Source organism: Pipistrellus kuhlii, unplaced genomic scaffold (assembly GCF_014108245.1).
Source record: "Pipistrellus kuhlii isolate mPipKuh1 unplaced genomic scaffold, mPipKuh1.p scaffold_m20_p_28, whole genome shotgun sequence".
Lineage (NCBI taxonomy): Eukaryota > Metazoa > Chordata > Mammalia > Chiroptera > Vespertilionidae > Pipistrellus > Pipistrellus kuhlii.
The window spans coordinates 856,689-883,403 of NW_023425527.1; the positions used below are offsets into that span (position 1 = coordinate 856,689).

Below are 26,715 nucleotides of genomic sequence, written 5' to 3' on the forward strand. Positions count from 1 at the left end.
GATTAGTGCAGAACTTCCAAGAATCTTTTGAATCATTAAAGAAAGATTAATCACATTCCGGATGGTTTCGACAGTAAGCGTAGCCGAGCTAATTCAATCTTGGAAAACTGGCAATTTAATACATAGCAACTTTCCACAAGCCGGAGTATCCACATTAGACCCACCTAAAAGCTCAGCTCAGCCCTAGATAGAGCATTGGCCTGTGGATTGAAGGGTCCTGGGTTTGATTCCGGTCAAGGGCACGTACCTCAGTTGCAGGCCCAAGCCCCAGCCCTGGCCGGGTTGGATGTGGGAGTCAAACAATGTGTCTCTCTCACGTCGATGTTTCTCTGTCTGTCTGTCTCTCTTCCTTCCACTCTCTCCAAAATAATCAATGGAAAAATATCCTCTGGTGAGGATTAACAACAAACAAACAAACAAACAAACACACACACACAAAGCCCAGCTGGGCTAGACCACTCCGGCTGGCGGCGAGGCCACGGATACCCGTCCACACAGGGACAGCTGGGCAGGAAGCAGAGCCGATGTCGTGCCCAGATGTGCTCTGTAAATCTCCCAGAAACTCCAACAGCCATTAATATCTGCTGATGTCGTGAGTGATGCTCTCGTCATTGCTGCCATTTATCTGGGCTTGGCCCCGGACAGGGTCATCTGGTTAATGCAGAATTCCATCTTCATTGCTTTGTAACTAGTTTTTAATCAGCCCTGATTGCTGAGTGGAGATGCTGCGGCCGGCTGGCCTGCTCCCTCCTCGGAGAGTGCCCAGTGATATGTCACAGCAATTAGGCAGAGACCTGCGGGAGGGGATGTGAGGGCGGCAGGAGAGCCAGGCTGCTTGGTCCCTCACCAGCTCCTCCCTGTCCCCCAGGGAACTCTCTGGTCCCCATTCACCTTAGGAGGGTTGGCGGAGGGCATCTGCAGACGAGGGATGCATGCCCTCAAAGAGGCATCTGTTCCAACCGTTGCTTTCTTCTTGCCCATCAATTTAATCTCCCGGGGGGTACAGGAAATGACCAGTCTGGCCGCTCTGCAATCAATTCTGATCATCTGTGAAAAATTGACTGGCTAACTGGAAGTGATAGGAATCTTGGAGAAAGGGTCTTTTTTTTAAAAAAAAAAATGTATTTTTATTGATTTCAGAGATGAAAGGAGAGGGAGGAAGAGATAGAAACATCAATGATGAATCACTGACTGGCTGCCTCCAGCACACCCTACACTGGGGATGGAGCCCACAACTCAGTCATGTGCCCTGACCGGAAATCCAACCGTGACCTCCTGGTTCATAGGTTGATGCTCAACCACCAAGCTATGGCGGCCAGGGCAAGGGAAAGGGTCTTCATAATATTTTAGGCCATCATAGCTGAGGCAGAGAAGGTGTGGCACACGGACATATTCCTTAGACTTGAGGGAGAGAGACTATCAAACATTCAGAAAATAATCTATGGTCATTGTTTTGTTTTTTTTTTTTTTTTTTTCAAATTACAAGACTCTGGCAGGGAGGATGGTGTGAGAAAGTGGGAGAGCTCTTGCAAACACACTTCTGATTGGCCAATCTGAAATGACCCGGATGAGGAGGAGATGGGGAATGTCCCTCAAGGTTCCAGTGTTGGCTGAACAAGCTTTCCAAAAAACAACCAAAACACCCGTTTTAGCAGCAATATCTGAGCTCCCTTTTCCTCACAGCAACAGTATCTTCCCACTGTCTGCCAGATTGATGAGTGTGGCTTGAATTTTAATTTCCCACTCTGTTGTGAATTTGAGCATGTTTTCATGTTTCAGATTTCGAGCCCTTTGGGTTGGCTCTTCCCTAAGTCACCTGTTCCTATCCTTTACCCATCTATCTACTGGGTTGCCTTTGTCTTGTCACTTCCTATGAGCTCTGTATATATCATGACCTTTGTCTTCTGCATTACAAATACCCCCCCCCCCCAATCTATCATTGATCCTTCTTACATTTAAGTTTCTTGGCTATATGCAAAGTTTAAGTATTTTTAATATCATAATGTCTTTATATCAGATACATTCTTTTATAGCTTCTGGGTTTCTGATTTTAGCTAAAGGCTCCGTGGTGCATGAATGGCATAGATTTTCTTGCAAGACTTTTGTTAAGTTTTACACTTAAATCCTTAATTTACCTGGAATTTATTTTTATGAATAATGTCGGTTGGAAGTCTGCTTTTATTTTTCTTAAGCTGGAAAAGCCAGCTGCGCTTGTACCGTATGTTCAGTAGCCCACCCTAATCAACGAAATGAAGCTACTCAATATATTTACCGTACAGTTTTTAGTTCTTATTTTTCTAGTTCTAGATTATTTATTTTCCCCCACTGATCAGGGCAATCTACCTGACTTTTTCTATTCCTCTGCCACTCCGGGGAGAGCAAAGTGACTTAGATAAGTCTTCAGATCCAGTAACACCGATAACCGTCATTACCCTTGTCCTTGCTAATTTGAGGGCACTTGTAAACCTTGAATATTTAAAAAATTAAACAAAACCTGTGAGGACTTTTATTGGAATTTCTGTGGGGCAGCAGGGATGGTACTCTCTTGTCCTCAAACAAGGTAACAAGGCAGAGACGAGTGCTGACGCCTTGCCTGTGAACACACAAGGTGAGATCCTGGGACCCAATTCTCCTGTCTCCAGACTCAGATAAGGACAGACCCCTTCCAACTTCTCCTCTTGGCCCCTAAGATGAAGCTGGAATAAGCAGGGAAGGGGAGAAGGCCATGCCCTGGAGCCTAGGGCTCTACCCAAGGCCTGGAGGAAGCAGCTCCGAGGACACTCTTAGGCTCACCTTCACCCCTACCAGCCCCCTCAGCCTGGCTCATTATCTCCATGCTTACCGGCCAAGGAATCCCCGATTCAGATAATGGCTTGACTGCTACCACCAGGTCTTAGGACTCGCCCTCAACAAACTGTCTCAATTCTTTCCCTTTCTCTCACTTATTGATAGCCAGAAGGTGAAAGTATCATAGATGATCTGTTTCTACACCTTTACTTTTGTCATTCTACAAAATTCTCTCCACGAGGCAAAACTTGAAACTCTCGAGGGTTTAAAGTTATCCTCCTGGACAGACCCCTAACTCGAGGGGTATGGGATTTGGCCAGTGTCCTGCGCCCACAGACTGCGGGTAGCCCACAGTCTGGTTGAGGGGGAGGGAGGTGGGTGTGACTGGGTGATATCCCCAACCTCCCAAACACAGCTCTCCCACAGGACTTTGTAAACGAAAGAACAGCGAACGACTCTGTTCAAAACAGTTTATTTTATTTTATTTTATTTTTTTTTTGTCAGACAAACACATTGATTTCTGGACCACAGTAGAGGATGGAAACCTTTCACAAACTTATTTATTTGAAAATACAAATATAAAATTATACTTTCCACATCTGTGATGTGAGAGACTGCCATCCACATAGTAATTTTTACAACAGGGCTTTAAGAAAAGCCACACACAAAGACCTGAAAGATGCTTGAGATATATATATATATAGATACATATATATGTATATATATAAAAAAAATACTCACTACCAAAGTTGTCATCAGTTTCATACTAAAGTATAAAAGTAAGGGTGAGGTCAGCCACAGTGCTAGGGAAAGTTTTATTGAGATACATTTATGTCCACATGAAACGCTTAGACTTGCATCCTATTACATATGGAATTCCGAGTTTACAACACACCATGGACGGCAGATTGGCTAGCCCACGCTACTCAAGAGGACACGCACAGATTCCACACGGATGGTTCGGTATGTACAGGTACAGTAGCGCCTTCTCGGGGGGCCCTGGGACTTGTCCCCCAGGCCCCCGCCCCGCCTCCCCTGCCCCGCCTCCGGGGAATGACATCCTGTCTGCCACAATACATTCTGATTATTTCCGATAGCCGAGTGGTTGGATTAAGGTTGCTTCCCTGGAGGGGTGGGATTTCTTTGTGTCTTAGTTTACTTACATTATTATTATTATTATTTTTTTTTGGTTAAAAAAATAAAAAGGAAAGGAAGAGAAAACAAACATAGTACAGTATTAAAGTATTGCTTAACGTAAGGTGGTGTTTCCTTGTGTAGTGTCTGCGCCCAGATCTGGGCTGAGCTGACCGCTGCTGCTTCTCTGCTTGGGGCCAGGGCGGGGGAGGCCGCCAGTGTCTCTCTGCAATGTGCTTGCCTGCGTCTGCCCCTCTGCTCCCCCCTTGCTTTTCTTTTTTTCTTTTCTTTTTCTTTTTTTTATCTTCCTTGGGAGGTAGCCTGGCTGGTGAAGCACATTCAGAACAAAATTCTCCCCTCCCCAACCCACCCCCAAGGCTCCCTCTGTCCCTGCATGCCACTCCCAACCGATAAAGAGAAGTATGAGTTAGTGTTTCTTTTGTAAACAATTTCATATGCAATATAATACAGAAAGCATGGCTGACCTTCGAGAAAACATGTAGTAAACTATATTGCTTTGTTTTTTGATGACGCTGCAGTGAGTGAATGGCAGAATGAAGCAGTGTGGTGGTGGCTAAGTCCCTAGCCCTCGTTTGCACTAAAGATCAAAGACAGGTTTTGTTTTTCTATTTGGAACCCAAACAAATCTTTTTTTTTCCCCAAAATCCCCAAATGAAAAACCAAAAAAGAAGAAAGAAAGAAAGAAAAAAAAAGACCCCCCCTTCCCCCAAATAAAAATAAAACTGAAAACAAAAACTAAACACCTTTCAGGTCATTAGAACCAACAGTTACCCAATGATTTTGAAACTAGTCTAGCAAGATGTGTGTAACATTCACTGGCTGTGAATTGCTGTGCTGTGAGACATTAGATTGACAGCAAAGAGCCATGCTACCTTAAAGTCCAAGCTGCGAGTTCAAATTAAGATGAAGGGTATATGGAGGATAGAAACGCAAAGGCCTGTCGGGGCTTCGTTTGAATCAAGCCCGTGAGCGCCCGGGACGGCGGAGCGAGAGGCTGTTTGGTTTTCCCAGTGGGTGTGAGGAAGGCCACGGACCGGGTGTGCGACCGACCGCCCCGGAGAGGGGACCCCGCGCTGGGTCATCCCCGGGCGGGACAGGCACCGGGTCCGGGAGCTGGTGCCCCTCACTCTCCTCTGCCTGAAGGAGAGGAGCCTGGGGGGTTCCCGGGCAGATGGATCTGTAAGCCAGAGAGTCACCCGGTGGCTGTTCTATGATTATTTTATGATGCCGGGGAAAAGCCATCGGCCGAGAGGGTTCCTCCCCCAGGGAAGGCGCAAAAGGCGGTTCCCGGGTTCGCCGTTGGGCTTGATTGAAACGAAGACGAGGCTGAACGTCAGTGCGAACAAAATTTACAAAAATCTTTCCAAATGGACTTCTAGGTGAGTGGGGGGCGGGGGGGGGGGGGGAGGGGGAGGGGAGAGACTAACGTGAGCCTTGACCTAGGTAGCCACATGAAAACGTACCAGATTTCCACGAGATTTGTGCTATGGGCTACTGGGTCTCTTCAGAAGGTATTATAAACATCTAAAACATAGTCACACAGATTATCAATTTCTTCTGAGCATCCTTAAAAAAATATTTTTTTTTCTCTTAGTAAAATCATTTGAATATACCATGCCTCCCTCTTTTAAAAAATAAATTAAAAAAATCCAGTTTTGCATATCTAGCGTTAGCATTTAAGGTAGTATGGCACGCCCCTTTCACAGTCGCGGGGCGGGACGGGTGGGAATCTACGAAACGCCGTGGCCGTCAGCCGGCATTTGAACATCGTGAGACCTTGGGTTAGTTGAAACCACATCAGATCAGCGAGAAACAAAACGAAAACTTGAAATCGAAAAAAAAAAAAAAAAAAGGAATAAACTGCCCTCAAATTATGTTTTTTTTTTTTTTCCCCCCCATAAATAAGAGAAAGTTCTATCCTTACTGGTCCTAAATCTGAATAACTATGTCTAAATTTTTTAAACCTTAATTACATTATACCTATCAATATGTACTAGAAGAAAGAGGAGAAAAAAAGTCACTATACTAGTACCAGGACAGCACGCTTACAAGATAGCCATTTTATACATTATTAACAGACAGTGATCAACAAAGAGTCTCCGGTGAGGGATGCAGAGAAAGGCAGGGTAGTACAGTACATCACCAACATGGACAAAACGGTAATTGAATCCCCTAGTCTAGACACCGAGTTTCTGGGAATTGACTGTCTCTTTTTGTCTTTTTTTTTGTTTTTCTTCAATAAAATGCCTATTTTGTTATGTTATTACGTGAACAGGTTTGGATATGTTAAAAGCGCCCAGCTTTTTACTGTAACCTGGTTGCTTGGTAATCGAAAGAACCCCCCCCTCCCCCCGAAAAAATCTCACCAAACAACCCAATGTTTTATTGGAAAAACAAATCACATGATTATTTGTAAGTGTTGTTGTTTTAATTAGAATGGGGAAAGGCTCCTTTTCCTTTCTTTCTGAGTGGGCATGTCGGAGCCTTTTGTTTGAAGATGCATTTGCCCTACCGTGTCCGTGAATGTAGTTCTACGTCAGTCTACTTTGTTAGGAAAATTTATAAAAATAGGAGTGCAGCAGCTCTTTATAATAAATGTCGCATTCAGTGTCTCCTACTGGCTGTGCCTTAAGTACCAAATTTATAAACGTAACAATTTAAAAAATATTAATAAAACGGCAATATCACATTTTTAAAAAAGAAAAAAATATATATCCACGCTACAATATGTTTTAATGCCATCTATTGAGTTGTACTTCTATAGTTGCTGTTGCCGACCTATTACCAATATTAAAAAAAAAAAAAGTTAAATTAAAAAATATCCTTCATCATAAGTATCTCTCCCCAACCGAGGACCATATATTATAACAGCCAAATGCTAACCTGTGCAAACAGGAAACTGTCAGTTTTTCCCACCAGTCACAGTGCAGCGATGTTTATACTTTTTATTTTTAAAATTCTGTTTACATCTACAATAAATTAAAAAAAAAATTCTTCCATAGCCTCTCTGGTGATACTTGCAGCACTGAGGTATTAAAAATAATATATAAACCGAAAGGTTGCTTTCCTAATTTGTAAATAGAAAGTGAATGGAGAAAAAGGTTTCAGTAATGCAGGCTTATCCACTCCTGGCCTGGGGGCCTCAGAGCTGGGGGCGGGTGAGGGATGGAGGGGGAGGGGAGGGGCGAAGAGAGGCGAAGGGTCCCCAGGGCCCTTCGGAGGTGCTGAAATGATTGGACAATAGAAAATGATCAAATATTGAAAAATTAAGACTGAAAAAAGGATGTCTCCCCACCACCCCCCCCAAGCCAAACAGATGTGCTTTGAAACTTTAAATATGTTAAATATTAAAATTGTAGCTTTGTTTTTCTTTAAAAAACGTCTTGGGAAAAGCGGTTTTCCGTATTTTAAATAAAAACCTAACTAGACGGTAACGTTTGAAGCTGTGCACAGACGAGAGGTTAATATGCTGGTATGACACTAATCGAGTCTTCCACACAGACAAAGAGGAGCTAAACAGTGTTCCAACTCTTTCCGGGGTCGTCCTGGCAGCTGGGTGTCCTTCAGCCTCCGCACGCAATCCACTGCGTCCCGGCTCTCCCCCTCCTCCCCCCACAGAGCATCGAGCTGCCTGGGACCGACTCCCTCACAAAAATATCTTCTGATTCTCTCTTTCTTAATAAGTTTCTATGTAGTTAATGGAATTGTATTTACAACAGTTTTTTTTTTTTTTAGAAGTCACAATTTCAAAAAACCTTATATCACCTCTTTCAACAGAAAAAAAGCACTTATAGAAAAGGAGGACACTCGAAACACGGTCATCCTTACCTTATTGCCGAAAATAGATAGATATACTTAGGTTAACAAAGAGACATCACCGAAAAGAACCGCGTAGCCTGTGGTTAGCCTACTGCATCTCACTCCGGGGACACAGCCCGAGTGGCGAGCCAGCGCCCCCCTCCCCTCCGCGCCTCGCACCCGCGCTTCCCCCCAGTGTGCGCTCAAGTTGCACCTGAAAATCCATACAGTCTCAGAACTGGTACCAAAATATTGAGAGTCATATTACCATCTCAGCATCCTTTAAAAGTGAGAACAGAATCAAACAAGCAAAAAAAGCGCTGTTGTTTTTTTTTAAAGAAAAAAATAATACCTTAATATAACAATTATACTATGGTTAGCTTTTTAACTAGATATTAAAGCTATAGGACTACTTGGACTAAGTCAAAAATCACTACTCAATGTGATTCAAAGAGACTTCAAAGGAGAAGGGGCAAGAGAGAAGGGGGAAGGGAAACCATCAAGAAAAACAAAACAAAAAAACACAAAACAAAACCAAAATCATGGTTATATATACACAGTGAAAAGCTGTTGTCTTATATTACAGCAGACTCGTGAGATGATGAGATGTGTCAACCCTCGATCCGAAGCGAGCCATCTCTGGTTGGGATGGGGAGTGAGGCTGGTGGGGGTCCAGGTCTGATGACATCACCTAAACAAAGGGCCGCTCAGAAACTTCGCCCAGTCTTGCCTGGACATCCAGGTATGCTCTGCAGCGTACGGAAGGTCGGGGTGCCCGGAAGAGAACATAAAAGTGGGGGGTGGGAGGAGAAAGAAGTGTCAGGCAAGTATCCCATTTATTCCGACTACGCTTGCACAGTATCACGCCGCGGGCTCCTGGGCATGCTTGAGACTGGCCTGGCTAACAGCTCGCTGGGGCACAGCTCAGGAACCCTGACGTCTAAGCCGGCCGAGGCCGGGGCCCGGGGCAGGGCAGCGAGTCAGCTCCCTTTGCCGGGTGGATGCAGAGCTGTGGGGTCCCTGAGGGGATGGATGACAGGAAGTGTGGCCCGCCCAGGCGGTCATGCTGGTTGTGGGCCGGCCTGGTGAACTGCACGCCGAGCAGCGATGCTTTCTCTGGTTAAGCATCTGCTCTCAGGGCCGCCATGTTTGAAAAATGTCTGCCTTGATTAGCTACCCACCAATGACGGCCCAGAACTGAAAATGCCAGTGCCCACTAAAAGGACTCCTAGGAATCAAGCTAGGAGTCAAGGTCAGGACATTACGAAACATTCGCAATGAACAACCAGCTTTGTTACAGGAAATGGAACAGGCCCAGCAGTCACGGGTGTGAGAGCTGAGTCTCCCTGATGGGGGGGGAGGGGGCGGAGGCCTGGGTCCCCGGGAGGGGGGGTAAGGCAATGAAGCCTGCCTTTTGGTGCAGCCACCTGGCTCAGTTGACTCCCTTCATCCATTTATTTTTATTTTTATTTTTTTGGGGGGGTCGGGTTGCTACCTCCACTCTCTTTGTTATTTCCTCCTTCTGCGGAAACTGAGTCCCAGAGCTGGATGGAGGATGGGCTGGGAGCAGCCCTGCCCCTCCCCCACCCCATGGAAAGGCTGGGGTGGCCTAGGAGGCGGTGGCCAGAGCCCTGCACCACCCTCCTTTACCAGGGAAGGGGGAGCGCTGGCAGCCCCCCCCCCCCCCCCAGGGATCTGCTGCACCTCGTGTTTGTACAATCCCCTGGTCATGTGACCGCAGAGGGCTGCAGCCACCTCAGTCCCCAACGTCCCCGGATCTCTCCGTCGGCCCGGCTCTCAGAGGACCCTGCCTCCCTCTGGGGCCCGACCTCAGCCTCGTTAGTGGGGAGCAGCTCTCCTTCAGGCTGTTAGTGCCTCTGGCTCCCCATGGCTGGGCCAGCGCTCTAAGGGCGGTGGAGCGAGGGCCGGGAGCGTCCACACACGGGTTTATTGGGTTAAGAGAGGTAGTTGGGTTAGTTGAGGTGATTCCTTAGCAGCAACGTTAGAGAAATCCAAGAGGAATTCATGGAGCTCAGCTCAACTGGGTCCCCCTCGAGGAGAGAGGAATCCCACGGACTGCACACCAGTGGCCACCAGCTCCAGCCCGGCCCCTCCCGGAGTGACAGGCGCCCCCGCCCCGGCTGGGGCTTTCTGCGTGGGCCCCGTTCCCAGGCTCCGCTGCCACCCCCCTCTTCCCGAGAGAGAGAGAGAGACCCACGTCTCAGGGCCCCCACACTAACGCACCAGCTTCCCGACAGCACCCCTCTGGCTTCCCACTCTCCCCCCCAGGATGGCAGGTTCCCATTTTCCAAATGAGAGCGTGTGACAAGAGGCTCCCTCCCTGACTGCCCCGGCCTCCCTCTCCTCCACGCCACCCTTTCCACGGCCCGTCAAAGTGATTTAAAAAATGTTTAATTAACTCGAGCTCAGTTGAAAAGGTTAGGAAACTGGCAGGGATCCAAGCCCGTGTTACGCAGGTGATATCGTTAATTTAATTTGCTTTTTGAGCGGTAATCTGGGTAATTATTCAGTCGTTACTGGCAAAAAAAAATGTTTTCTTTTCGCTCAAAGTTGCAGTCTGGGCCGTTGGACGGCAGGAACCCCACTGTCCGAGGCCAGGAGCTCTGGGGAGCGGAGAGGCCCGGCACCCCACGAGGGCAGCTCCCGGGACCCTGCGGGGGAGGCCTGGTGGGAGCCCAGCGCGTCCCTGCCTCCGCTCCCCGGGGACGGGCACAACAGGCGATCGCCTTCCAGTTTCCCACACTCCTGATTGTATTTCCAGACAAAGAACGATGAGGAGGGGTGGGGAAGATGAAGAAAAGGAAGCAGAAGAACCAAACCGAGAAAAGAGAAGACAATAATAAAATAAAAATAAAAAGTGTGTGGGGGGAGCGTCATGATTAAAGCTGAAGAAAGGAAAGATGAAAGATGAAAAGATTGGATTTTTTTTTTTTTTATCCCCCTTCCCCCCAACGAGAAAGGTCCAGAGAGAGGAGAGAGGTAGACGTGATGAGGCCGGGCCTGTGCGTACTGCATGCCCGGGGCGCAGGCACTACGGAAGGCCCGGCGGGGCGGAGACGTAGGCAGAGAAGGTAATACCTCAGAGTGAGATGGCAACGAAAGCACCTGCTCAATGGTATCCATTTGTAAAGGCCGTTGCAATCAAAGGTCCCTAAAATTGCACAATTGTTAAGGTCATCAGCACGCTATACATGGGAACAGATTGTCATATTCTGGGAGAGGAAATGATGTCTGGGACTAGACTGTGGTTGCCAGCATGAATATGTAATTCTGAGACACCGTCCCACCCCGCCAGCCCCGCTCCCACCCCACGCCTGTCGGCGTGCCCGGGGGAAAATCGAGAGCCAGATTCAGGGGCGGGGGGTGATGGGAAATGGAGGCTCAAGCCCCAGATGCCCTGAGCCCCTGGGAGGGCGAAGAGAACAGTGTCTCTGGGCTCCCAGCGGCTCCAGCTGGGGAGAGAGCGAGTCCTGTGCAGCCCAGAGGCGGTGCTCTGTGGTTATCTCTGAAAACAGCCCCCGGGTCAGAGAGACCCCGGTGTTGGAGGACACACAGGGCCCGTGTTTCTGGGTGCTGAGGATGGGAATGAGTTGTGTCCTACGTGGTGAGAGAGGGTCTCCCAACCGGATGCAGCTCTCAGCTGAGTAACAGTACTCTGGACTTGGTCCTACAGCTGATCTGAGCGGTTTTGATGCATCAATCTACTGACTTAAATGATATTGGCTTGGGAGTGGAATTGAACAAGGACCCAGACCACAGAGGCCAGGGCTGGTGTGTGTGTGTGTGTGTGTGTGTGTGGGCTGGTGTGTGTGTGTGTGTGTGTGTGTGTGTGTGTGTGTGTGAGTGTTGGCAATCAGGGGCAGAAACCCAGAGGCCCTGGTGTCCCACACTGTCTGCACTTGCTCTGTTCTCCCCAGCGCAGGCCCTGAGGCAGGCTCTGGTGACAAGGACAGGAGCTGGGACAGCAGACACTCCCATTTCAGCTCCAAGCCAAACTGCCTCCGAGACGCCCAGGTTGGCTAGGGCAGAGGTTGGCTGATTTTGTTTTCCAAATGGAAGGGGCATCGAGTGAGTGGGCTCAGGCACATTCATGCTCACACACACCGGGAGGGAAAGAACAATACAATCTGAAAACAGCATGCAAATCTGTTAAGCAAATTTCTATGGCCTGGATTAGTCAGATTATAGAACCACAGAGCATTACAAATATCAAATGCATTTGGCCTTGGTGGGGAGGGCACAGCTAAAGAACACGAGTGGGAACTTACTTGGAACCTGGAAACTGTAAGAAACGTTAGCAAGGGAGACCTCCGGGGAGGGGGCCTGCACCACACGCCCCGTCCGGGCCCACGTCTCCAGAAGGCACAGATCAAGGACCAGGGGCCCATACTGAGGACTGACTATGTGCCACCAGGTGACGTATCCTATTCCCATGAGTTCTCAGGCCTCTGAGAGAGGCATGCTTATTTCTGTTCTGCAGCCAGCGAAGTGGTGGGCCACGTAAGTGGCTCAGGGTGGCACGGGCTGACGGTGATGGCGTGGTGCTCTGAGCCTGCCCTGCCCACGCGCCTTCCACGCCATCGTGTGGCGCGGCCCACGGGCGCTCGCTCTGGTCAGGCCCGAATGGAGGAGCTGAAAGGACGTGGATGGGGACCCACCGCCTTCTCCTCGGCTCCCAACTCTGGGCGTTCCCGGCACACCCTCCCCACCACGGGCCACGGAAGATGGGCGGGGAGGAGACGGGAAGGCGGGGAGGGGAAGGCGGGTACTTACAGCGATGCCGTGGCCGAAGCCGGAGCCCGGCTGTGGGCTGGCCGCGCTTATGTAATTCCCCACTCCGGAGTCCTGGCTGGCAGGGCCGTAGAGATCGGCGACGGGTCCTGGGCTGTTGGCCCCCGGGAAGCCTCCGGGCCGCGCCGGGTTGGAGCCTGCCGGGGAAGCGGGCGCGCCAAAATTCGGTTGAGCACTGTAGCTATTCAGGACTGGTGTGCAGAGAATAGAGCTGGGTATGAGGCCAGAAGCCAGGCATGCCAAACAAGCCAAACACTAGAGAAAAAAACAGCTGAGGCCCAACTTCTAACACTCAACCAAGGCCATGCGGAAACATCAGCAGGGACTCAAGAATACTCAGCCCAGGCTACTACTAAGAAGCTCGGAGCTCCAAAAATAGAGAGAATAAAAAAAAACAACCATTCAACACACTGCGGCAGTCAACCGGAGGGTGCTCCACTGCCCACCGAGTTATCACAATAGAAATAGAGATATATATGGAAGAGAGAGAGAGAGAGATTTTTGTTCACATCTGATTTGATGCTCATGCAGTCTTGTCTAGGTCTGGGCACGTTGAGACAGCATTCACATCCCATGCAAACTACAAAGGAACTAGTTTTAGACTACACATTGTGTTAATATTGATATTAAAACGTGACAGGAAACAAAGCAATTTGTTGTCTAGGACAAAAACAAAAAATCTTCGGGGAGGGGGTTTTTGATTTGTTTCACATTTTCTTTTTTTGTTTGTTTTTGGATCCATTAAATGACAAATTTGCTTGTTTTTTTTTTTTTTTTTTTTTTTTTTTTTTTTTTGTTTTGTTTTTTTAAGACAAAAAAAGATCTCCAGCCCCGTACCCAACCACTTCCCCCCCTCCCCGCTGGCTACTCCCTCCCCACCCGCCCCTCCCGCTGACATCCCTGCATGAAAGTCGTCCGTACGGAACGTGGTCGAAGGATGGGATATGTCATGGAAAATCTGGGCATCTCCACAGACCTGGAATGATGGTGGCAGAGGGTTCCCCTTTGGGGTGGAGAGCAAGGGATGGAGGGAGGGGGTGGGGTGGGGATGGCAGATCTGGAGGCGGGGGCCGACGTTGGGTGAATGCCAATGATACTTCTATGGGACACCCACACACTCACCTCCTGCAGTAGAAGGAAAGGGGGGATTTAAACTTTTTTTCCTTTTGTTTAAAAAAAAAAAAAAGAGACAGAAATATGAATGCAGAGCATATGGACTGAACCAGTTTATAGCTAAAGCATATCTGACTGAAATGCCTGCTTCCTGTTAGTTCTCTTCAGATATAAACTCCAGGCTGACAAAAAGAGCAGGGAATGTACCTTTGTGACAGCAAGTGGGGACTCTGGGCCCCGAATCCCCAGAGCGGTGGGTGAGGGGCAGCAGGAGGAGACACGGCCCGGGCTCCCCACTCCCATCATTCCCTCCCTCGCGAGAGCCGCGGCTGCCAACCAGGTTAATTTTGTCTCATCGTCCGGTCCCCTCCGTAGCTTAAACGTTCTATTTTCCAGGATGGGGAACATTTTTTTCTTTTAATTGCAAAAGCTAAGTTCTCATTGATTTTCAAGCTCAAGGTGACTGGGGCTGGCGACGTCTGGGCGACAGCTAACCTGCCTTCTCGGAGAACCGTGGGCGACATCTGGGCTCCGTGCATTCCCGCGGCTCCAAGGGGCCGAACCTCCCCATCTCCCTCCTGCCCCCTCAGCATTGCCCTCTCTGCCCGTGGCTAGCTGCCCTCATGGCAGAAGGAAAGAACCTGTGCACCCCTCTTGGTCATGGCCCTGCCCAGGGGACCGTGGTTGCAGTCCCCCGCTTCTGGTGGGGCTGGAGAAGCCAGAAGTGGATGGACTTTTACCAACCCGTCACTGGGAATGGGACGAGACCGATTGACCCTGCACCCAAGCCAGACTGGGAGGAGACTGGGGACAAGAAGGTTCAAAAGAGACCAAACCAGGCTGCTTGGCTCCTGACTCAGCAGAGAAAAGGGGAGCTGCTACCTGGGATGCCTGCCCTCTGGGTGGGAGGTCCCAACATGAGGCCTCTTGGAAGCTGTAGCCGGGAAGTGAATGAACGGGCTGATGAAAAGAACAGGTTAAAGAGAGAGAGAGAAAAAAAAAAAAAATCACAGAGGCTTAGAGCAAATAAGTGGCTGATTTGGGAATGCACTGGCAGACAAAAGGGACGGGGCTTTTGAATATAGAAGATTAAGCTTGCAGATAACATTTGTCCTTTCTCACTCAGGGAGGCAAGTATCAAGCCGAGATGTTCAAAAGACAGAATTATCTTGGTCTCGCACACTTTTTCTCCTCTGGGCTAGGGAAAGTGGCGAGCACTCAGACCGTGGACTCCTGGGTCACCCAGGCAGCTGACCCCCGTCCTACGCAAAGTAACTAACAAGTGGCTAGCCTGCTCTGTTTCGGGGTGGGGGGGGGCCCCCAGTGGAAGATGGATAGATTTTTTTTTTTTTTTTTTTTTTTTTTGCCGATGAGGATCTAGGAAGAGAGTGGGCAGGCCCATCACAGCTCTAGAAGCTGGGCTGCGACAAGGGAGCTTGCGGTCTCGGCTCCCTCCAGCAGGGGGAGAACTACCCAGAGACCCATCCACCGGCAGAGGCAGCCTGGGGACAGGATGCAGCACGCCCACAGAAGGATGCTGCCCAGAAACGGCCCCTCCATGGACTCAGAGACTAGAGGGCTGCAGGCCTTCTTCCCATCCCTGCTACCTCCCCGCTCCTGTGCGCCCAGGCCTGCAGTGTAAGAGTTGGTCTGAAGAAAATGTGGCCAAAAGCAGCTCGTAGGCCCGTATAACCCCTCTCCTGCTCAGCCATCTTCCATCAAATGGCACTAAAGGCGCTGTATTAGAATGCAGCTTTACCGCCCCAGCCCCCTATGTCATATACACCTGCTGCTCATAAGGCCCGAGACCCCTCTCAGAGCCACCTGGCAGGTGCCGCCCCCCCCCGCCCGGGAGAATACTGGGCAGAGTCGCAGGCACGAAGCAGCCAGTTCCGGGCAGGCCTCCTTTCTCCAGGCTTCTGGGCAGTGGAACCTGACCCATCGATGGATGGGGGCACGGAGGAGACGTGCCCGTGTTCCAGCCAACAATTCCCTTCCTCCCCCTGCACGTTCACGTCCCCAAACAAGCCCTCCGGAGGCCAGGCACCTGGGAAAGGCTCCGAGCAAAGGACTCTGGCCGCTGGGGGAGAGAGGGGACCACCACACTGCAAGCCAGCTTCTCAGCAGCTGTTGTTCTGTGTGCAGGTGGGAAGGCCTGAGGAAGGTCATACTGCACGCTGGCTGGCTCTACAGGAAAGGGGGTTACTTGAGGACCCCTCCCCCTCCAAGCTACGACCTCGAGAGGGGAGGCAGGGGGAGAAAGCACGAGGCCAAGGTCCTGACCTGTGAAGGCACCTCAGTTTTCTGTCTTGATGGAGGGCACCAAGCGCCAAGACTCCTTTTGAGGGGCCAGAAATGGTCTCCCACACTAGGATGGAGTCAGGAAAAGGGGATGGCACACCATTCTTAACTGGCAAGGGCACCTTGCTACTGACTCGATGGAATATGCGTGCGTGTGTGCGTGCGTGCGTGTGTAGGGTCTCAGTACATGTTGCTGAATAATTCAGTGCTGAGATTTAGACATGGGACATTATGATTCCTGTCTCATAAGAGGACAATGTCTTGCAAACACCCTGCCATTTCTGAGGCAGAAGCTGCGAGTATTAAGGGCTTGGGCCACGCCCTGCCCCAGGCTGGCAGTTTGGGGGCTCACTGTGGGGAGAAGGGTTGTCTCTCCATCCGCTGCTCTGGGCAGCACCCACAGTAGTGGTTTAATCCCAGGCAGGTTCCTCTTCACCCCTCACCCCTGCTCACCAGCACCTTCTGTGCTTTATTTGTCCAGTTGGTATGCACAGGGGGTGCAGCTGTGATGTGGAGAGACGGGGCACTGGACTTGGAGTCAGAAGACCTGAGTGTGACCATAACCCTGACCTTGGTGTCAGACCCTCACCTGCCAGAGTCCAGGCCTGCGAGTACTACCCGCCTTCGTCCGCCTGACTCTCAGCGGGAAAAACAGAAAGCGCTCTGTAACTTGTCAAGTTTAAAACAAATACACCTATTTTTGAAACAGTGGCGTATACGGAACCCAACCACACAGGTACCGTGTGCCGATTTAGGAAAATACAAATCACTTGCCATACACATCAGGAGGAGATTTACAAAAGGATCTGATTCGTCCACCTGGTGCCTGTAATTATCTCGGATCTGAAGAAAGGACTCGGGGAGTGGCAGGAAGGCAAGGACACTAAATCCCACTGAGGCAGCAAGAGGGAATACATTCGAATTCAAGTTGGAGGTGTTTTGCATTGAATTAAAGAAGGAACTGGTGGCCCATGCAGGAAAGAAGAGCACTCTGACCCCGGAGAGCCAGGGAGTCTTATTCCTGAGACCCTAACAAAGGCTTAGACCCTCAGCTGGACCTCACTTAGACCAAAGCTCCGGGCACCTTTGTCCTCGGGGTTTGGAGGCAAGCCCGGGGGATGCCTGCCTCCCGTCTGGCACACAGTCTGCCCACCTGGGCTTGGAAGGGGTTGGGCCGAGAGTGGAATTCGTCATGGAGGTAGGGAGGTCCTGGGAGAGGTCTAGGAAAGGTATGGGAGCCCAGCTATCTCTGTATGACCCCTAAGGCAGTGGTCGGCAAACTCATTAGTCAACAGAGACAAACATCAACAGTACGACGATTGAAATTTCTTTAAGAGCCACATTTTTTAAACTTAAACTTCTTCTAATGCCACTTCTTCAAAATAGACTCGCCCAGGCCGTGGTATTTTGTGGAAGAGCCACACTCAAGGGGCCAAAGAGCCGCGGTTTGCCCACCACTGCCCTAAGGAATGCCCCTGGGCCTGCGACAGAAAGCTAGCGCTCAGGCTGCGAGGGGCAACCCTGGGAGGGCACTCCTACTCTAAGACTGAAAAGTGGGTGGTTATTGACCCAGAGAAAGGAACTGCTTACAGATGGCCCCAGCCCACATGCCCGGGACAGGCCAGGGCCTGGATTGGTGGGTCTCACATTTCCCCAAAAGGCAGGGCCAGCCCTCAAGACAACTTCAGTCATTTGCTTATGTGCTGCCGCCAGGCTTAGTCCTGGGCAGGCAGTCCTGATGGCCCCTGGCACATGTCTGGGACCGAGTGTGTGTTGCTCAGAGCAGGGAAATGCAATGGCGGCCCGTCCTCCCGGTCCAGTCCCGGTGATGTACTGGCCACACAGTTCGTTACGCCATGCTTCCCGGGCCAGGCGTGGGCGCTTGGGCTGACCCACATCATGACTCATTCCCTGCCCCAGCCCCCAACACAGTGAGGATGGGAACATAAGCTCGTGTGATATTCTTGAGGCCAGGGCTGTGTCAACTCATCACACTGGATTTTTGTTTCTTTGCTTGTTGTTTTATAGAATTTAAAAAACTGGCTGAAAAAGGAGTGACTAGAGGGGCCATGCTGATAGGCTGAGGCCAGAGTCACTGTCCCTCCGACACTCCCCTCTGACTTGTCTGTATTGTGCTTCTATCTGCCTGAACGGCACAGAGACTGTCTCCCCTATTAGCAAGGGACCCCTCAGGGCAGGGCGTGTGAACAGGTGGGTGCTCAGGGTCTCATGGGACCCTGTTCTCCAAAACCAGAGCCACCTGCCCCTATTCCCTCACGATCCCCGGGCCTCAGTGGATGCTGGGCCCAGAATGCCAACTGGCTGTCAACAGTGGGGACCTGCATGGTCCCTCTTCGCAGCCAGCCACTCCTTCCGTGAGGGCTCTGAAGAATGGCAGCACCCCAGGGGAACAGAGTCGGGGGCCCCGCTCCGCAGTCTCCTTATTGTGCCCTCTGAAGGCAGTGCCACCGTAAACACACACAGAGGATCAAATGGGAGAGGCCACCATGAAAAGGTAAGCCTGCTCCCGATAAGGAAGGAGGGACCTCGCTGTGGGCTGCTACAGCTGGTCTCGATGAGAGAGGATTCCCACTCCAGCAGTCGGCCAGGCCACTCTGCCCCAGCCATCCTTCGAGAGCTCAGCCTGAAGTGGGAGGTGCAGAGAGAGAGAGAGAGGGCCAGCAATTACAGCCAGCCTGGGAACCCTGTATGATACACTCAATTAAAATCAAACCAGCTCCGGGACCCAGATGCAGGGACAATCCATTTTATATACAGTAATTTCTTAAGCTCTGATGAAAGTCTATTTCAGAAGGGAAAGAGGAGAAACACGTTAAAACGGGGGAAGGATGAGGAGAGTACGGCGATGGTACTTCTCTTTCCCCGTCTCCGTATCCGAATGGATACATCACCGAGAGGTATACACCCGGTGTGGAACCAACAGGTCTGGACGCACCCAGAGACGCCTGGCTTACCTCAGACCCGGCACAGCACACGCAGGGAGTGTCTGCGCCTTCACTGGGCTGACGGGGAAGTCGGAGTCACATAAACACTCCAACGGCCAGTGACGGTGGGGCCGGTCTCAGGAGACGGCAGTTTCTGTTTGTTCTCTCAAAACCTAACCAGCTTCGGACGGCTCTGGCTGAGGCTCTGTCTGCCGGCTAACGCTGGCGTCTCTCCCGCGGGGACTCGGTGGACAGTGGACCCTAAGACTTGGGCCTAATGACGTTGAAGAATGGTCCAAGTTTCTGGTGACATCTCGCCCCCCCCAAAGGAGATAACTTCACTCCCGCCTGGCCCTGACCCCCTCCCAGCCTGTGTCAGCGTGAACCCGCAGGTCACTCCGCCACCCAGACCACTGCGGGGAGAAGGCTCCAGACGCTGGAGCGGGCCCATCCCGGAGGCTCTGTGGCCGGGACGATGTGCTTTGTGTGGAGGTACAATCTCCACAGAAAGCAGCTCCTTCTCTGCCCATCTCGATGCTCTTTGTTATGGGCCCTGATTTGGGTCTGTGGGGGTGTCTCCTCCTCAGAAGGGACTGGGCCCAGTTGGTTAGGGAGCTGGGGATGGGAGGAGGGGATGGCTGGAGGCCATCGGTACACATTCTGGAGGCGGGGCAGCCTGGAAGGGCCTGGTGGCCAAGGAAACCAGGCTTTTGTCATGAGGCTCCCATCCCTCCCAGACTCAGGGGTCCTGGGGGGCAGAGCTTGTTTGCCTGTGTCTAAGGAACAAGGGGAGAGGGGCCCCAGGAGAGGCGGGGCCCCGGTGTGAGACTGAGGCGGCGGCCTGCCAGGGCCACCATGTCTCCAGTGAAGGGACCTCAGTAGGCCGCCCCCCCCCCCCTCAGGTCTTCAGTCTCAAACGAAAGGTGGGGGGCCTGACCCCGTCTCAGGGGGTTTCAACAGCGCCTCCGCCCTGAGCCTCAACAGTGCTTGGGGAGACGAGGGGAAACCAAGCCGGGAGACAAATATTTATGGTTTGGCTGAAGCAGGTGGTGTTTTAACACTCACATCCTGCTGCCTGGTCTCTAAATTAACAGGTTTCAGGCTCCAAACCCAAGCAGGTTAGAACTTGCAAGGAGCAGCAGATGGAGAGACCCACCCATGAAGCCACCGCCCCCCATGAGAGGCTGTGCCGAGCCGCCAGCAGCTGCCTCCATCACCGGTCACCTAGGCAAAGGCGGGTGGGGGCGGGGGTGAGAGGGCGGTCCCGCGGGTGACGGCAGAGCATTTGCTCCCCTCCCCCCTTTCCCCTGAGAATCACCAGGAAACAAGGACAGGAGTGTGGGGCCCACTAGAGACTGCCTTCCTCTCTCCCGCACAGCATGGTGGCTCCCAGCATCTCCTGGTTCAGCGTGAGAATGCCTGATCCGGTGGCTGCCTCTGTCCTCGGAAACATCCTCCTCTCTGTCTTTTCAAAAACAACCAGTCTGGTGTTCCCCATGGGTACCTGGCAGGCCCTCGGCGGCGCGCCTGCGGCTGTGAGCTCCCTGGCCAACTCCCACCCTGCCCGCCCCAGCCGGAGGGGCCAGGAGCGTGCCTGTGTCTTGTAAGTGACATTGTCAGCCCAGCATACGTTTTTCTGGACTGTGTGCTCTCGCTAAATGAAAACACAATGAAATCTGGCAAGAGCTGCACAACAGACTGCAGGGGGCTCCCGGAGGCAGGGCCAGGCCTGCTGCAGGAGATGGGGGACGCGTCTCCCCCGTGGACCGGACCCCCTTCCCCCAGGCCACGTCCTGGAGAACGAGGCTGCGCGTGCAGGACGTGGCTCGGGCCAAGGTGAGGTGGAGAGAGCACTGCCCCAGAGAAGGGAAGCCCTCCCGTGCCTGAGCCCTCGCAGAGACCCCTCTAGAAAGTGGGGTCTTTCTGCAACCAGAGGGCTGACCCAGTCCCCGAGGACCACGCCGTCCTGCGGGAGCTGGAAGGCCCGAGGACCCCACAGTACTTACTGCCCAATCCCGCTGCGTGGACACTGGCCACCTGGGCCTCAGCGGGTGGGGAGGTGGGAGATGGGGGTGAGGGTGGGGGTGGGGGAGGAAGCTGAGGGGCAGCCCCTTGAGGACCTGTACAAGAGGCTTTCCACTTGAGCAGCCTGTCTTTAATGATTATAAAGGCACAGGAGTTTAATCCATTCTTGATGGAAGCGCTAATAGCTCTGTGTCCTTGAAGTTCAAAGCGGGCGCATACATGTCACTAATTAGCTAAGCACGGAGCCATTCAGCTCCCTCTCATGTTTCTAATTAGGTCTTTAATAACAAACAAACTCTGACCTTACAGAAAGGCTCCCATTCGTCAGACCGTCAAGGAGGATGGCTGCTTCCCTCCTTATGGGGGATCCAGGGCCTCTGCTTCTCTGGGTGCATACATGCCTTTACTCTCAGCGGGCTGGCCCTCGAGGGAAGCATGAGCACTGTCTGAGCACAGAGGCCCTTTCCGCTCCTGGTTTGGCTGGAAAAACCGAGGACTGGCAGGGGGGTCCTGAGCACCAAGGCCTCCAGCTAAGGCTTCCGGACCGGCTGTCCTGCTGTTACGGAGGTTGGGGCCAGCTGCCAGCTTGCCTCTGTTTACCTGTTTCTAAGGTAGGGATGCTGGTGGCAAAGTCACAGAAATGCTGTGAGGTTCTATACCTGGCAAGAACTGGGTGGAACTTGAGTCCACAGCGACGCCCTGGACTTGCCTGGGGAGCCCACCCTGGTGGGTTCTGATGGGATGGATGGGTGTGCAGCGTGGCCTGGACACCAGGAACCTTACACACTCCCAGGCACCGGCCCTTTCTCAGAGCTGATATGGTCATCCACAGCAGCTGTTCGCAGGTCCACCTGCACGAGTACCGTGCTTAGCCAAACCCTCAGGTTTAATCAACCCTAAAGGTGAACCAACCACACCCAAGGGTGGAAATCTGACTAGTTTTTGGTTTCTGTTTTTTTTGTTGTTGTTTTTTGTATGGTTTATTTTTTTTTTTTAACCAATACACAATTTTGGAATGATTTCTGCCCTCTCATTGCCTTCATGCATAAAACAACAACGACAAAGCAAAACAAATAAAAAAGAAACAAACATGACTACTGTTTTCCAGTGTCTCCCCACCAACGTGCCTCATCACTTGGGAGTCCCTGGCTCTCTCTAGCCACTCCTCTCAGATCTAAGGCACTGACCCAGTCACCTTGTTCATCCCCAATGGCAAAGGGATCGAGAGCTTTGGTAACAGAAGCAACGCAGAGCTACAGACTGAATGGTCCCCAAGAACCCTTCAGTCTGAGATTCTGTGCCCCCCAAATCACCCAGCTATCTGTGGCAGAAGCCTGCCAGGAACCAAGTCTTCCCATCCCCTGTACTTCCTTCTATGCTCTTACCCTCCTTCTCCCCGCCCCCCCTTAAAGCTGCTTATCATCCTTATCTGATCAACCCACAAGGCACCCCTCCCCCCAGGCAGGGTGAGGAATCTGAGAGAAGCTTCTGAGTTATTTCCATCCCCAAAGCCAGGGCACAGGAAGACATGGGCCTGATCCCTGAACACTGGGTAACTTTCCAGCAAGTCATTCCCAAGCCTGGTTTGTTTCTCTTCAGGCCAGCTGAGCAGGGAGACATAAAAATCTCTGCAGCTACCTCAGTGGAAGGTTTAAAGACCATTCTGTATACCCAGAAAAGTCAAATAACATGGCCAAGAATACATAGCAAAACTGGACAAGGGTTTTCTCCAACATCAGCCTATGTTTTCTGGTTTTGCTGCTGTGTTTCTGGTGTTTTGTGTATTTTTTGTTTTGTTTTGTTTTTAGGCTGGGTTGACATCGAGGGACCTTTCCCTGGGTAGGCACCTAACTGATCCCCTGAATCCAGGGCATCCTAGGTCCTGCGTGTCTGTGAGGCTGAGCTTCTCTTTCTCGCCCTCAAGACCAGGGAAGCCGACCCTCTGCAGGCCACAGTCAGAAATAACTTCCAGAAAAAGGGGGAAAGGGGGCTGGGCAGCCTTTGCCTCCCACAGGGGGCTCTAAAGCATGCACACAGGTTTGCATTAATTGTTCACCACATACCTGGGCAGACCATTTTATTAATATTAGTAAGTAACCAGGAACAAAGGGCCTCTTTATTTTTAGCTCCCTCTAATTGCGTAGTAATTACTCATCTACAAAACAAATGAGCCCCTGCTCCTGGTTGCCATGGTACCAGGAGCCCAGCCCCTCTCTGCAGGACGATTGGCCGAGGAGCCTACTGCTCCCGCCTTCGGCCGCAACCTTCCCCAGCCATTGGCCTAAAGCAAAGCCCCAGCAACTGGGCAGCCAATCACCTCCCAGGCTGGGCTTCCCAGCGACCTTCCAGATTCAGGCCTCACAGCTCACAGGAAGGGATGTTGACATCCCTATGGAGAATGTCTGTCCTGCCTCGAGAGGCTCTCCCTTGCTCCATCACCTAATTTCTTTGGGGCAGTAGTTAACTTCCGCCAGTCCTGTTTTGGCTAAAGGCTCCTTTTAAGTAAACCCCTTCAGACTGGCTCTCTTACCGGACCACACCTTCTCCTCCTTTGTCTGAAAGGATTTAGGGACCAGAAGTCAGATTAGAAATGTCAGCCAAAGCCAGACAGCACCATGACGTTAAATCTGCAACAGCAGAAGCAAGTACAAAAAATACATGTGCCACCGGAGGCCTCTTGTGAATGATTTTGGGTTCTCTCCTTCCCCAAGGATATGGAGAATCGAGTTGATGGCAGCGGTGGTTTTTTGTCGAGAGTATGTTTTAAAGATGCAGAGCTTTGCTCAGGCATCACAGGGCTGGTATGACAAAGCATCCATTGACAGTGGCTAAGAGCACAGACAGATCTGATGAGACAGACCTAGACTTAAATCCTGTCTCTGCCGCCTCAGATACGCTATCTAAGCCATGGTTTTTAAATCTTTAAAATGGGAATGATGGTGCCCACTTCATAGGGTTATGAGAATTAAATGGGATAAGGCAGGTGGGCTTGGCACAGTACTTGCTTCCCTCACAATACGTCTGAGTCATTATTATTAATATATTAGTAGTATCATTATTTTATTAAAATTGGCTGGGAAGTGTCTCTAGCATCCTATCAACCACATGCAAGAGATCTTTCTCTTAAGGAATCTCCCAGGTGGGTGTGAATTTTGAGGGCTTCCAATATGTCTGGCAATAAATCCCCTAGCATCTTTAACCCTGCCCGGCTGGGTTTCTGAGCCCAACGTACTCTGACCCAAGGCCCAGGACAGTGCCTGCCACATATAATAATTACTGTTGCTATGCACATATAAACATCTGCTGAATTAAACTCCATGGCAGATGTACCCTGGGCCCAGATCTAAAATCTACGTCTGAAAGTCAGGCTGTGAGGTCCTGGAGCCTGAGTCCTCGGCTGACACAGCGCTGGCAGCTCAGACGTCCTGCCTTTCTGCACATGCATGGCGTCCGGACAGCAGGTGAGTCCTGCATGAACAAACGCGGCCCTTCCACGGGGCTGCTTAAGGAAGGCTGAAGACTGAGGGTTCAAGTCCAGGTTCTTCCTCTTTGACCAAAGCATTGCTCCTCAGGTAACTAGCTATGTGATAAGTCATGTCTGCTGCCCAGCCTTCTCATAAAAACAAACCTGTAAAACCAGGCCCAAACTGCCTTCCTGCCTGTCTCATGGGGTAGTTGCAGTGACCGACATAACAGTCTAAGCTTGGCAGAAACACAAGGAACCACAATATAACAGGCATGGGGTTGCACCAGCTTCGGGGTTCCCAGACTCTGCAGTGCTCCCACCCAGCCCAGGGTGCAAGGAGGGGGTCCCTCTATCCCTCTCGCTTTCCACTCCTCCTTCTGAGCCTCCATGAAAGTGGGGACCCAACCCGCTCGGGGGGGGGGGGGGGCAGGCACGGACGAATGCGCCACCCACTGAAAAGAATTCCACTGATTTAAAAGACCATTGATAGTCCCCCACTCCACTCACTTTAGGATTAACTTAAACTTAGGTCTGGGCTTCAGGGCTAGTTGCTAATTGTACTAGAGTTGATTTATCAAGTGCATGGGATTTCTATTACAAAATTATTGATTAGAGTTGATGTATTTTATCCTCCACAGGGTTGGTCCGGAAGCCCTTGGAAAATGAATGAGGCTGAGGTCAGGGGCGGGGTGGCTTTTTGCATAATTACAAATACACCGAGGTTACCTAAATCCAGTGCCGGGCTCTTGAAGGGGAAAACCCTGGCTCTCCCAGAAATGAGGACTGCAAATGACAACTGGAAAACGAGGGGCCCACCCCCCGGACATGAGGCAGTGGCCTGGAGATCCGCCTTCAGAGGTCTCTCAGGTCAGTCTGGCTGGCTGTCGCGGCTGGTCCCAACGGGTCACAGACGGGCCCTCGCTCTGGGCTACTGCGCTGGCTGTCCTCCACGGCCACATCCTCTGGGGCCTGTGGTCTGTCTCAGCGAGAGGGAGTCCCCAGGACCCTGCCCACAGATGGGCCATCGTGGGGCCACAGCCCCCAGAGGATGCTTGCTTGCTGCACAAGCGAGTCTGGAGGGGAAAGTGGAGATGGTTTCACAGCCCTCCTCCCCCTTCCTGGCCACCGGATCCTGCCGATGGGGGTGCAGGAAAGCCCTCTTCAGAAACGAAGGCTGCACACGGATCCACTTCCCATTTTCAGGGAAGCTGACGGTGCCGGGAACAATGCCTCCGGGGAAATGGGCTTTCAGGGGGAGGGTCTGGATTCTCAGACCCGTGAAGGGAGGAAGTGCTATCTGCCTGTATACTCCTTGGTGCTTGGCGCAGAGCAAACCTTCAACGCGTGCTTGCTGAAAGCAACACCTGGGAACCCCAACGCTCACGCCGCAGCCGATGCAAATAATTCCTGGGTGCCTCCAGTGGCTGCAGGAGCATGTGTGGGACACCGCCGTTCACGCCCCTCGGCCCTCAGCGCATCCGGCGAAGGACGCCGCTGGGGACACGTAGAACATTGGGAGCCGGTGGGACAGGCATGCATTCCTTGCAAGATCTGCTCTCTTCCCGAAAGCATTTTCTCTTCTGGCTCCAGTGAAACTGTTCTAAACCCCATTTGAATTTTACTTGTGCTCATTTTAGCTGCTGGAACAGAGACTCTTAAGATGTTCAGCCACAAGACAGCAGAGCCATTTTCTGAGCAGAGCCAGGCCTGGGATTTCGGCCAACAGGGGGAGATGTCCTGCTCTCTCTGCCTTCCGTCCCCACTCTCTTCCCCTGCTCCCCAGCCTGGGTCCATCTGCAGAGTCAGCAGCCCGAAGCCTCTCACAGTTCCACACCTTCCCTCTGCCCGCCCCACGCTCACGGCCACGCCCACCCCCATGCAGGCAGAGCCAGAAGGATGGCACATCCCAGATCTCCCTCCCTGGGCCACAGCCCTCATTCTGGGGCCCACGGGCCTGCTCACCCCTGCCCTCCTCCCTCCCCCACACTGTGCTGCTGACTCCCACAGCCCCCTACTTTTCCTCTCCATGAAGCTCCCATTTGGCCCTGTCACTTCACACTCTTGGGGCCTTCATGGCTCTGTGAGTTCCTGGGCTTCTGTCCCCCACCACAGATGGGGACTCTCCGAAGGCTCTGAGAGACCTCTGGCGCCCCTCAATGACGGGTCCGGGTCGCCGCAAATACGGGGAAGGCGGTGTGTCCAAAGGTGACCGCCCACTGCCCTGAGCTGAGGGCAAGGGCAGCAGGACTGGGAAGTCTTCCTGGGGAGATGGAGAAAAACCGGCTCCCTCCCTGACAGTTACAGAGACCCTCA

At 51.8% G+C, this 26,715-nt stretch overlaps 1 protein-coding gene across 12 annotated transcripts in view; it reads right to left on the minus strand.

The window, feature by feature from the left end:
- Positions 1-5,837: 5,837 nt before the first annotated feature.
- The window catches only part of MSI2 (musashi RNA binding protein 2), a 357,057-nt gene continuing 336,179 nt past the window's right edge, over positions 5,838-26,715 (minus strand). For 4 of the 12 annotated variants that reach the window (XM_036454387.2, XM_036454385.2, XM_036454393.2 and 1 more), the window contains 3 exons: positions 12,535-12,743; positions 10,840-10,912; positions 5,838-8,489 (listed from right to left, as the gene is read on the minus strand). In XM_036454387.2, the coding sequence (XP_036310280.1) occupies positions 10,871-10,912; positions 12,535-12,743 (251 nt within the window). In that variant the 3' untranslated portion in view covers positions 5,838-8,489; positions 10,840-10,870. The remainder of the gene's footprint in view (positions 8,490-10,839; positions 10,913-12,534; positions 12,744-26,715) is intronic. The other 8 variants (XM_036454390.2, XM_036454389.2, XR_004990791.2 and 5 more) reach the window with 5 other exon arrangements.